At 35.4% G+C, this 13,512-nt stretch overlaps 1 protein-coding gene across 1 annotated transcript; it reads right to left on the bottom strand.

Moving 5' to 3' along the window:
• Positions 1–2,906: 2,906 nt before the first annotated feature.
• Positions 2,907–13,289, bottom strand: LOC129260032 (F-BAR and double SH3 domains protein 2-like). Its single transcript, XM_054898128.2, has 4 exons — positions 13,048–13,289; positions 12,823–12,920; positions 12,586–12,631; positions 2,907–3,008 (listed from the first exon to the last, which is right to left on the bottom strand). The coding sequence occupies exons 1-4, from the start codon at positions 13,069–13,071 to the stop codon at positions 2,922–2,924; spliced, it is 255 nt and encodes an 84-aa protein (XP_054754103.1). The 5' UTR covers positions 13,072–13,289; the 3' UTR covers positions 2,907–2,921.
• Positions 13,290–13,512: the final 223 nt, after the last annotated feature.

Below are 13,512 nucleotides of genomic sequence, written 5' to 3'. Positions count from 1 at the left end.
ATTGACGAAATTTAGTTATTTCAAAATTGATTAAAAAATATATTATGGGGATGAGAAAATGTTGGGGATTTTAGATCTGGTTCTGCCAAAGCGATTTTCATACATGATATTATGTTATCGCAATAGTAAGCGACTAATTCACGATTTTTCCCATAGGCGTAACGTTATGATAATTGTGAGTTTGGGCGGCGCTGACGGGTGATCGCTTAACTGAACCATGAAATTCATATGTTCATTGACCCTAAATGGCCTTTGACCTTGGTCATGTGACGTGAAACTCAAGCAGGATGTTCAGTAAATACTTGATTGACCTTATGTCCAAGTTTCATGAACTAGGTCCATACATTTTCTAAGTTATGATGACATTTCAAAAACTTAACCTTAGGTTAAGATTTTGTTGTTGATTCCCCCAACATGGTCTAAGTTCATTGACCCTAAATGACCATTGACCTTGGTCATGTGACCCGAAACTCAGGCAGGATGTTCAGTAATACTTGATTAGCCTTATGGCCAAGTTTCATGAACTAGGTCCATATACTAATTCTAAGTTATGCTGTCATTTCAAAAACTTAACCTTAGGTTAAGATTTGGTGTTGACGCCGCCGCTGCCACCGGAAAAGCGGCTCCTACATTGTATAGTCTCACTCTGCTATGCAGGTGAGACAAAAATTGTGATATATCAGATGAGCTCATGCACTAAACCAGTTTAAAAACAATATTTTACTCATTTGTTTTTGCTGCAAACACTTGACAATGTGGTCAAGTATAAAAAGTACATTTCATTGACATTTATAAAGAAGAGCCTGATGCAATATTGGTGACACAACACTTACTCCATCAACAATTGCATAGGGCTTTATATTGTCTATAGGGTTTACAAAATAGGTTTTACATAAATGTATGTTGGGTTTAGGATTTAGGTTTAGGATACACTGTAGGGCATAGTGTTAAATCCAGGGTTGGAATTGGTCATTCCATTTAGTGTGTTGAATTTACTGCGGACCAATTATCGCTGGAGCAAATGTCATGGAACTGCAGTACGCAGTATTTTGTGATGATGAATTTCAGGACTCGTTATTGGAGATTTTGAGATCATGAATTTACCAACTTCACATTCAGAAGCAGTCCAACATTTCAAATACTTTCTAGTTGTACACTCTGAACACTTTATATGAGATTAACATGGCCTCCAATTGGGGCCCATAGAACAAAACCGCATTTATACTGAGAGGAAGTTCAAGAATTCTCAAAAGCTTAACACTTCTTTATCCCAGTGCCTCTCTTTCTCTTTTAGTTTTCATATACCATATATTAGTGCACCAGGGGAGTTTCACAAACAGTTAAGTTTAACTTTCAGTCATGCTTTAATAACTGTCAACACGCACAAGGTATTTAACGCACAATCTCATTGATTAGCTATACTGTACATGTATATAGCGAATGTCCCATTACGATCCAGTCAATGCAATGACGCATATCATAAAGCAATTGGGAATCTACATGTATGTACATGTACATGTGCGATTTTCGGTCAAACTTAACTCTAAGTTGTGAAACATCCCTGAAAACTATTCTCATCCATACCCCTTCCTTTTATCTCTCAAATCCCCCGCCTTGATTCTCTCTGCCCCTTCCCCCTCTCGATAATACTCAATCAAGAAACAATGAGTGTTTAGACTTTAGGGGGAAGTTTGCCCTGGTGAAAAGTTGGCTTTTATAAAGCAATCCAAGAAACATACTGGTGAAGAGTTAAAGATGTGGCCAAAATCCATCAAATATTTATGTTTTTTGTCATTTATAGCTTTGATGTATGTTTACAGCCCCCCCCCCCTTGTTCATTTAAGATGCAATTTTATCAGAAAATTGAGAATTATTTTACTTGTGCTTTATGCCTACATGTACTTAATATCATCAGTCACATTCCATACCTGCTTCTACGTATGCAAAAATTACTTGATTATGATCCACTGAAAAATGGGATTTATATACATGGCTTATATGGAGATGCTGCTCACATATGACATCACAAATTTACATATCTGAAGATTAAACCTTCACACATATTTTCTCTGGAGCTATTTTTGTTGTTGCTTTGTCAGGGTGAACTTCCCTTCATGTATAGTACTTCGTAAATGCAACTCCATGAATGACCACATTCTTCAAAAGAATTAAAGGAGAATGAAACCCTTGAAACCAGCTGAATCCATATCAAAGAGAAAAATTAAAGAAACATATTGTTGAAAGTTTGAGGAAGATTGAATGAATAATAAGAAAGTTATGAGCATTTGAATATTGAGATCACTAATGCCATGTAGATCCTCCTATTGGCAATGCGACCAAGATCTGTGATGTCACACACGTACAACTCCCTCATTACTTTAGTACTTATTTCACTTATATTCTCACTTTTATAGAGTCTATCACAAGGTTAGGTGTTCTCTTTATGAGAGGACAAGTACAGAGGTTTCACAACATTATATCATTGATAAATCGTTTGTCATATGATTAGAATGAGCAAAAAGAGATGTTTTGGGGTATATTTTCAGTGTCCAAAAGGGGAGAGTTGTTCATCTGTGACATCATACATGTAGATCTTGGTCGCATTGCCAAGGGAGGATCTCCATAGCATTAGTGATCTCGACATTCAAATGCTCATAACTCTTCTATTGCTAGTCCTATTTTACTCAAACTTTTGTTGATCTTATTCTTTGATTTTTCTGCTTTCACAAAAGCTAACTTGCTCCAAGAGTTTCATTCTCCTTTAATCTCATTTCACCTATTGTGATTAAAGCTCCTTCTCATACAAGGGTGATAGTAAGTTCTCAGGGCTGTGACAGAGGTAGTAGTATGCAGAATCAAAGTGATGTATAAATATTGTACATTATTATCATTATATAATGTACAAACAGTCAATCGATCACTTACCTATCTCTTTGTTCTTCCGGTCCTTCGGTTGGAGAAGAGAATGTCCTCTTTTGTATAAATTGTGTGGATAATTTCTGTAAACTCTGTAAGATACAAAAAATAAATATTGTGAAGTATTAAAAATAAATCACAATTCTATGTACTGCATTTATATTATTCTGGAAAATATGCTATTAAAGGGACCACTTAATTCCATGATTTCTTTACAGGATTGTTTTCCCCAAAACTGAGCCCCTGAAAAAGACCCTACCCCCCAAAAAAAAAATAACAATAATAATAAACAATAATGAAAAATAAATAAATACAGAAAAATGATTAAATAAATAAAAAATCAGGAACATCAATTTAGGAGACTGTTATGAAGATGCCACTATTGCCATAATTCTAAAAATACAGCTTTTTATGAGCTGCCCATAAATTTTTCAGATGTGAGGTTTTATCACCCCTCACCCTGCCACAATCTCACATCTAATACCCCTTTCATATTGCGCTTTTCACCGGCGAAGTTCGCCAGCGTAGCCGTAGGGGAAAGTGTCCAGTATGAAAGACACACAGGAGAACTTCACCGGTGAAGTTCGTCGGCGAAAATGTTTCACCGGCGAAGTTCGCCGGTGAAAAGGCCAGTATGAAAGCAAACCGGAGAACTTCTCCTCTTTAATGACGTCAGAGGTCAATTTGTTTCTCTCCCGAAGTCCCCAGTACCGAGATCCCGCGCACGATAGTTGCAAGCTCAGCTGAATGCTATGGCCAAGTAGATACCCTCGAACATAATTTTTTTTTTACAAACAATATTTATTAAAAAGCACTTTTTACATGTATAAAATGCACTAAAATATAAAAACAAGGTGATATTGTTTGTTTTTATCGTAATTATTCAAAAATATGTTGTAATTAATTTTTTTGATACCTTTTTGTAATAGGTAGGAAGTAATGTTTACAATTTTATTTCGTTTGTTCTGCAATCGCCCATTGACTTTCGCCGGGGAAGAAATGTCAGTGCGAAAGGGTACATTTTTTTCTTCGCCGGGGAAGTGAGGAATGCGAGGCTGAGAAGTTCGCCGGTGAAAAATGAAGAGGGCAGTATGAAAGGGGTATAATGTGAAGAGTGTTCATTGGATTGACTAATAATATACACATTGTTGATGGGTTTAGTTTTAATTTCTTCCAAACAATGAAAATCACAAAATAAATCAATGTCAACAACCAAACGTTCTGATGACAACCTTTCACACATCCAATGACTTTTCCCTTGACCTATAACTTCCACTAAGTCACAGATCCGGAAAGTTGTGATTTTACAACAGGCTATGTGCTAGGAAGTGAGCAACTGTTGCTATGGAAACTGAAACATGTGTCCCAAAGAGGAAACCACTTCATCATGTAACAAGAATAATGGTATGTGCCCGTCAATCAAGAAGCTTGCCACAAAATATTTATAGAGAGGAATTCTTATTATGGTCTGGGCTGCCAAATCAGGCTACACATCTCCGGACTGGCATTTTAACATAAGCCCTAGTATTCAAATTATAGTACTATACAGTATGAATATGTTGCAATTTCTGAAATTCAGCCTCATGTAATTATCTAATATGATTAGAATAATTTTGTGATTATTGGTAATGAAGATTTTTGCAATCTTTAACATAGGGCACACTCAAAATAACATAGCCAAATCAAATTTGGAATATTCTGGTGTTTCTTTTCTTTGCAGCCAAATGTCTCATTCCACACTCAACTTAGACCCCCCCCCCCCCCCCCCTAGAGCTGACAGAGACACATTTTCTTGAATCTCAAGATGAAGGGCAAATCCACCCCAACAAAAAAAATTGATTGAAATTAATCTTTAGAGAAAGATCAAACAAGCATAGTGCTGAAAATTTTGTCAAAATGGAATGTAAAATAGGAGAGTTATGACATTTTGACATTTCTCTTACAACTATATTTTCATTTTTAAAACAAAGCTGATATGAAAATGAGTGTTGATAAGGTCACACACTCAATATTTTTTATTATATGAAATATAAAATATTTCAATTCTGCAGATTTGTCTATATTGAGCTCTTCATTAACTCACAACATATTGCAACAATGGCAATTCCACATGTGCAGGCAGGAATCAAGACTTACTACATGTTATAATTATAATGTTATAAAATCATTTTAAACAAAGAATGGTACCAAAAAAAAAATTGTTGGTGACATTGGTTCCCTCATTTAAATGTGTGTAACTGCTTTGTGACATTTAGAAAAATTCAAAAATCCATAACTTTAATATTTCACATCAGATTTTGATGAAAGTTACTTCTCAGCATTGTTTTTGTTAAGTAAAAGCGCAGTTTTGATGGGATAGACTTGAGCTTTTATTTGGAAGATTGGTTGGAGATATATCCACACAAGTATGACCGAACCTTGGAGAAACAAGCATATGATTCACCATAATTGAATGAACTACATGGCTGATACTAAATTGCCTCTTGAGAGCTTGTACTGTATGTGTAGAAGATGATATATTAATTGAAACTGCTTTACAGAGGCTTTTACAATTTCAAACTACATTCACACTTTAGTTCCAATTGTCAGATTATCAGAGTATGTTCATTGAGGAATAATAGATTAAAAGTGAAACCAAATTATTGTACAGATGTCTGAACTGAACTCTATTAGAAAGAAGTCTGGTTTCCAACAATTTCAATTTGATTGACATTTGCTGTGAAATGAAGCTAAAACTATTAATATATTAATATAAAGTGGGCAAGAATTTTGACAGTTTCTTTTCAAACTTATCACATGGGATAAAATAAGACATTTCTGCTTTTTTTTTTGCTCCTGTAGAACTCACGCCTGAAGATACAATGTCTGTAGAACTTGTGTTGTGGTTCAGTGAATAAGTCCTCAGACTTTGAACCACAGGTTCTGGGTTCAAATCCCATCACAGCAGCACTGCATGATACAGGTATTTGTCTGCATTTGCCACATAATTGCGTCTCGTGTAGTTACTGGCTGGGACTCCCTAGGGTGTGGAGAATGTGCATTCAGTGTACAGGTACATGCAAAACTAAAAAGGGGTAATGATACTAGGGTAATGATAATACAGGAGTAGGCACTTTGTGGTACTAGAACCTTTTCATTCCCTACAGTACATGTACATGTATTTCTCTTGAGCACTGCAAATCTCTACATGTACATGTACAAGTATGAATGCACTTTCGTACCCATAGAGTGTGCACCAAGCCAGAAAACAGTTTCTGTACGATTAATTAATAATCTAATGGAGACAATTAAGAACAATTTACCATATGTCACACTTTAGTCAACAGAACAATGTCAGACAGTTTAATTCAATTAATTATGATACTCTGATACATTGAAGTTGAACCATGGACCTACATGTAGTACAGAGCATGATTGAACAGAGTTCTTTAATGTTTTCAAAGAATGGTTGAAATTTTTGAAGGTAGACATTGTTTTTTTTTTATCTTTTTTATCTTTTCTTTTATTTTTGTTTAAATTGTAACCGTTTTTTGTTTGTTTTTTGGTAAACCAGCGGTTATAGTAACCATGGTGGGTGACCTTTCCCAAAGGGTTGAGGAAACTTCACATTTCACATACAGTACTTGGGGAAATTATCATTACTTTAATTTATATTTTACAACGTATTTTGATGAAATTATTGGTTTTATACTTTTTTGTTTGAATTTCTGTATTAATTTGATTCAAATCAATTATACAAGGGTAGACTTGGCCTTTAAAGTGCAGATTTCAATATTTCAGCATTTAAATGGTATAATTTATAAATTATATCTAGCATGCATTTGATGCAACAGGTCTCAAATAGAAATCAGAGCTGATGTTAAATTTAGATTTACACCTTTTTTTTCATAAACATTTATTTAAAGGTCAAGTCCACCCCGGAAAAATAATTATTTGAAAAAATAGAGAAAAATCCAACTAGCAAAACGCTAAAAATTTCATCAAAATCAGGTGTAAGATAAGAAAGTTATGATATTTTAAAGTTTCGCTTATTTTTCACAAAATAGTTATATGCATATTTCACTGACATGGAAATCAGACAGTCGATGATGTCCATCACTCACTATTTCTTTTATTTTTTTTTTTTTTAATTATACAATATTTCATTGACAGTAAGGACCAACTTTACTGAACCATATATAGTACTAAACAATGCTAATTCCACATGTTCAGGGAGGAATTAATTTTTGTTTCACTTGACAATGAGGAGAAAATTAGAATATTTCATAATTTCGTTTTAAAAAATGAAATACAAAAGAAATAACGGTAGTGAGTGGATGATGTCATCAGTCTCATCATTTGCATACTGACCAGGATGTGCATATAACTCTTATGTGAAATTAAGCGAAACTTTAAAATATCATAACTTCCTTATTTTACATCCGATTTTGAAGAAATTTTCAGTGTTATGTTTGTTGCATTTTTCTTTTTATTCAAATAAACTTTTTGTTGGGGTGGACTTGTCCTTTAAGGTCCCAGCATCACTTTCATAACATTAAACTTGTTATACAGTATGTAGGCCGACAGTATAGGTTTTTCATTATTTATGCATACATATCTGAGAACAGAACATCAGTCAAATAGTAGAACTTGTACCTTTAGCAAACATGGATACCCTTGGCCTACCCTGGCTACAGTACTTGTATGGTATACCTACTTGTATTGACCTACATTTACACAGGGAGTGGGCGAGAGGGAATGAGGATATTATGCAATGTCAGATTTACATGTACATCAGATTACATATAAAGATTAAGGCATTTTCTGGTACCACTGGGCAACTGAAGCAAACAACATGTACATGTATACCTTCTTCCATATTGAAATGCACTTTCATTCTCAATGCATGTAGGTTTGTTAATTTTTCATCAAGTATGTTTCTAACTCTTGGAATGGCAGATGGCCTTGGCATCAGCAGGGCTAAAGAACAAGTATGTAAACAATTAAAACATGGACCTTGTACCTGGCCTACAGATAACATTAAATTACTACTATTACTACATTACTGTCTCACTATCCAAAGCAGATCACACTATTCTGCTCTAATATAATTGTGCACTAGGCAAAAAGCAGAGACCCGTAATTTAACATTTAATCCCACAATAAATGACATTAATTATCAGTCTGTTTCAAGAACATTGCCCCGAAAGTGCTTACATGTAGGTCATATTCATAATTTCAAATGAATTGTATTTATCCACAGATCTACGATTTCAAACAAATGCATTTATTAAAAACTTTATTTATTCCAGTATTTCCAAAGGTCTGTCAGACAGAGCAATTAATAATTTACGTTAGATTCTACTGTACAGTACATCTATTTCTAGTTCTCTATTAAAACAAAATCATTTGTCCAGACATGTTTGACAGAGAATTGGCTTGAGATTGAGAATAATGCATCATAAATACAAGTCTATTCAACTTTATTGTTAAGGTCCCGGGTGTTTCATTAAACCAGATAATCAGTCATTTTGAATATTAAAATAACGATCGAATCATGTGCATTTTATTCAATTCAATTCAATTTCAGTTATTTATTAACATACAAATGCAGTAGTCTGAAGACTAGTGATCAAAATGCAAAGTTTACATAATACATGATTTACAATTTTACATACATTTAGAGATTTATTTAAAATATCAAAAATTGGTTGATTCAGCATTGATATTTATATCAATTGCTGTAATTAAATTGGCTTAATAAATACCAGTTTTATGAAATTGCAATTAGATGATCTGTAATTTTTTTGTATTGAGCACCAAAAAATGAGATTGCAGGAAAAAGAATGGTTTGGTGGTTACATGCAAAGATGCAGAAAAGTCACTTTCTCAAATGCCACTTGAGCACACTTTCTACAACTTGAGGAGTAAAAAAAAAACATGACGCAGGTGTAGTTTATTGGGTCAATCTTCAAAGGGACCGTACAAACTATCTTTTATCCCAGATGACGTAGAATGGAGGGGAAGTTCTTTTTGCCCACACTACATAACAAACAGACATCATCCCCTGGCAGGATATTTGTGCCAAGAACCACTGACCCGACTATGATGTCATCCTTCCGTCACATACATGTATACCGTACATTGCTGGCTGCTCTTCAAACAAAACTTACCAGTAACTGCCACTAAAAAAATTCTTGCAAAGATTTCTGAATCTGACAGGTAAAAATTATTTTGAACTTCTTTAGAACTGGCGTGCATCAAGATTCCTGAAAGCTTCAACGTTTATACAAATCGTGCCAAAACTAAAGGTTTATGATAATAATATAATAACGGTTATTTATATGCACTATACACAAAAAGTATCACAGCGCTTACAATTGTCAGAAATAAAATATCAATATAAATCTTAAGTAACAAAAAAGTATAGAATTGTATACATTAAATTGAATCAACTATCGGTGTTCTCAACTGAGCCAGATGAGGCCTGGTGGCCTCTTGCTTGCTGCTTCGTTCACCAACAATTTAAGGGACAAGCCCGGTCAGCACATCATTCATTAGAAGGGCGATTCCATGCTAGAAAAATCAGCCATTTTCACAACATTTTTCAACCTGCTGTCCAAACAAACGAAGAACTTCAATTTGCTTTGTGGTATAAATATCAAAGTACTACTGGGTAATTGACAACCAACAAAAATATGTTGTCCGTAGGTGGATTAGAGCTTAAAATGTTGCATGTCGTACGGGACATTTCTGCGTCCCGTACGACACACAACATTTTCACCTATAATTTACCCATAATCAAATTGTTTGTGTTGGTTATTAGTTTATCACATGACTACCCACTATAGCTTTATCATTGACAAAAAAAGAATATTTTATTGCTCAAGCATTTGGCTAGGAAACTAGAAGTTGTCAAAATGTCCCGTACGACACGTATGGAATCGCCCAGAAGCTCTAGTATAGCACTATATAGCAATATACAGTACCGGGTAAACCCAAATAAAATTATTGGATTCAATGTGCTGTACTGCTACAGTGTTCGAACTTCTTACAATGGGTCCAACTGCACCAGCCGAGTTTTCAAATAACCGCGCTATTTCTGATCCACCAAATTATTCCGATCTGAACCTCTGAATCTCTTATTTGGATAAATGGAGACGCAAGCAGCAATCATCGGATAATTTGCTGGATTAATCTCGAGATAGCAATCCCAAGTCAAGATTATTTGCAAAATAGCACGCTATTTACCGATTATCCCGCTAATTCGCAAGTGTAGACACACTCAGGATTATTTATTCACGGCGTCACCATATAATGCATCGATGCCTCGCTTGAGCACGAATCGCTCTTCTTGCGATGGAGTTGATTCATCTTCGAAATAGTATGTACAATACAAGTATCATTTCATTAAAAACTTGAATTGAGTAATTAAAGCGAAAAAATACCGATCCATTATTAAAGATACGTGTACGTATTCCATCTTGATGAGAGACAGAAAAATTTATTTGACAAACATTGCGCCGAAGCAATATTAAAAGCTTTATCATGTGACCTAAAACTACTGCAAGAGGATCAGTGATACTAGATTAAACTTGTGCCCAAGTTTCATGAACAAGGTCATACACTTTCTCAGTTATGAAGACATTTAAAAATCTTGACCTAAATGACTTTTTGAGTTTGGCAATGATCATGTGACCTGATACTCATGCAAGATGATCAGTGTTGCTTGATTACCCTTGATGCCCAACCTTGGTTAAGATTTCAATGTTGACAATGCCACCATCTCTGCCCCAATCGGAAAAGCAGTGCCTTCAGTCTTGCTACGCTATGCAGGCATGACAAATATTCTTCATAAATTTGGAATTTGTCCCTCATTACATTCAAGAAAATTGTATTATCTGACACCACACTAAATACATGTAGGAGGTTCTGCAAATTCTACTGTGATTCCACCCTCATTCTAACGATTGTCTGACTAGCTAATCTTGTTTCCTGTTTGGGTTCAAACCTTTCGTCGATCACAAGAATGGTTCTGGACTTCTGGAAATATGACTAAAATCTGACGTCCCTTCTACAATCCTAATTGCATTATCCTCATCCCCCTACACATGATAAGTTTACAAATAAGGATCGCTGTCTAAAATAATTTCATGGAAATTTTTTTTCAGCTTATTAGTGTGCAATTACACCATAATTCCTTTCAAAATCTATGATACAAGATACATGTATGGATCTTTTCCTAGAATTCAAACATGGAAGAAGAAAAATATCAGTTCTGATATCACATTTTTTATGAATTCCAGGGCCTCTTTCACAAATCTACTCTATACATGTACTTGCAAACAGCTAAAATATGAAATGTAAACCAAAAGTTTGTCCTCACGTTTTAAGAAAGCTTTGACAGGTTTTTGTTGTTGTTGTTGTACTGGGTAAGATACCCAGTACAGTTTGGATTGTTGCAAATTAATGGTCACAAATACCTTTACATGTACGAACACCATGAGAACAATATTATACTATTTATTGCTGTGTAGGCCTACATAAATTGTTTGAACGTAAAGGTATGTAACCATACATGTAGTATTACTTGTCAACTGTATCAATCTCCATTTCAAAAATAGGGTGTACAGTACATGTAGGCCTACTTGGATTCACAAGCAAATGTGAAATTCATTTTCTTTTAAATCCTAGTTGGCTGAAGCAATGTCTCTACGTAGCAAAAAAAAAATACTAAACAAGATTTAAAGGGGGAGTGAACTACATGTATGTGTGGTCTCTCATTGACCGAGTGTTATGATTACATAGTCTTAAAAGTTTTTCAGATATCTACTAATAATACAGAGCATAAATGGACATATTATTGTATTTGTACAGAGAAAACAAAATGTCTTGAGAGAAAAAGTAATTGTTTTGCTACTTGGTAACGTAACATAATTATTGCAGTATAAATGTAGAGTAGTTAATTAGCATGTTATCATTCAAGTGGGTCTGTATAGTGTATGGCTAGACTACACTAGCATTATGGGTCAGGAAACTGGCCAGGAATGAGTAGTTGAGGACTCGAGATGGCGCTATTGGTTCGTTTCTGCTTAAAACATGTAGACTCGATCTCAAATGAATGTTGAAAGTAATTTAATCAGCATCTCGGGCATAGACCTTCTCTGTGTTTTTAATGATGAATTCTAATGCTCTGCCAAATTAACTATTAAATCAATTCAGATCATCAGTCAGAAAACAGTATTTCTTTCCAATCGAGTTCAAGTCATACATGTACTTGAGCTACATGTACCGTATAGATCTAGCTAGCTACATGCCTACATCACATGTACATGTAGGTGAGATGGACAAGTAAAGAAGGGCAGGTCCAAGAACAGGGGAGCGTTTCATGAAAGGACTTGTCGGACGTTTTATCCGACAAGTCCCATTTTATCCGACAGTTACCATAGCAACAGTACCTCTCAGCCAATCAACATCAGAGAAAGATGTCAGATCTGACAACTTGTCGGATGAAATTATTGATGAAACGCCCCCCAGGTCACCTGAATAAGACAAAATTTCATCTTTATTTTATTTAGGAAGTTATCATTGAAAGCCCAAATGTTGAAATTTCAAATTTCATTAGGAAAATTAATACTTCATAAACATAAAAAACAACATGATCAATTGACAAATTTTAATCTCTCTTACCTGTGCGTAAACCTTCTCAATAGCTGCCCGCTGCTTGGCAAAATCCCTGTAAAATAATCAAAAAATAAATTCCATAGATAGATGAAATGCATTAAACTAGACGGAATACTATATCCCCCACTCATTCAATGAACAAGGTTATGATATACCGATATCCCCAAACTTCTGAGCTGCCATAGATGCCATATCAATGTGAACATGTTTATCATAAATTTATTTTCGTTTCTTCCAACTTACCTCACATCTTCCAATAAGTCCGAATCGGCTTGATGTTTGCTTTGCAATTTCGCCCACTGGTCATGTTGTACGTTCTTCAAATCCTGGCCAATTTTCGCCTAAAAATGGAGAAGAAAACAAATGAAAGTTAATAAAATTCGTAGATGTGTGCATACACGCTTTGAAATAGGGCTAGTCGTCAGTTATTTATCCCAAATTGTCTTATCAAATTGACGATTACTTTACCTTTCTCGGCGGTGGCTGCTGCATGTTGAAGCAGCGCGTGTATAATCCAAGGGAGTGTTTACAATTGTGTGGGCCGGATTTCAGCTAGCGCTAGCCGGAGTTGGTGCCGGTGGTGGTGGTGGTGCGAGCAGAGCGCAGGCTACAGGTGCACGAGGGGACAGCAGCTGATTGCATGCTCCATTGCAGTGAATCTCATCGATCGCCTCGACGCATCCGATCTTGCTTGTTGCAGAGATGTATTTTTGGACTTTTATTTACTATAGTATTTCGATGTATGCAACAATCGTGTTGTCTATTTTCACGATAGGAGTTCGAACCGACCGCTCCCCTTATTCAGTGCCTGTGGGGGGCCTGTGGCGTAACAGTTGCAGACTGGGCCCTGGGTGGGGATTCGGGGCGCTTTCCCCCGCCCCCCCCCAAAAAAAAAAAAAAAAAAAAAAAAAAAAATCACGACCATGGGAAAAA

This window comes from Lytechinus pictus, unplaced genomic scaffold (genome assembly GCF_037042905.1).
Source record: "Lytechinus pictus isolate F3 Inbred unplaced genomic scaffold, Lp3.0 scaffold_19, whole genome shotgun sequence".
NCBI lineage: Eukaryota > Metazoa > Echinodermata > Echinoidea > Temnopleuroida > Toxopneustidae > Lytechinus > Lytechinus pictus.
The sequence above is the reverse complement of the archived record's forward strand: the minus strand, read 5'-3'. Positions and strand labels throughout refer to the sequence as shown.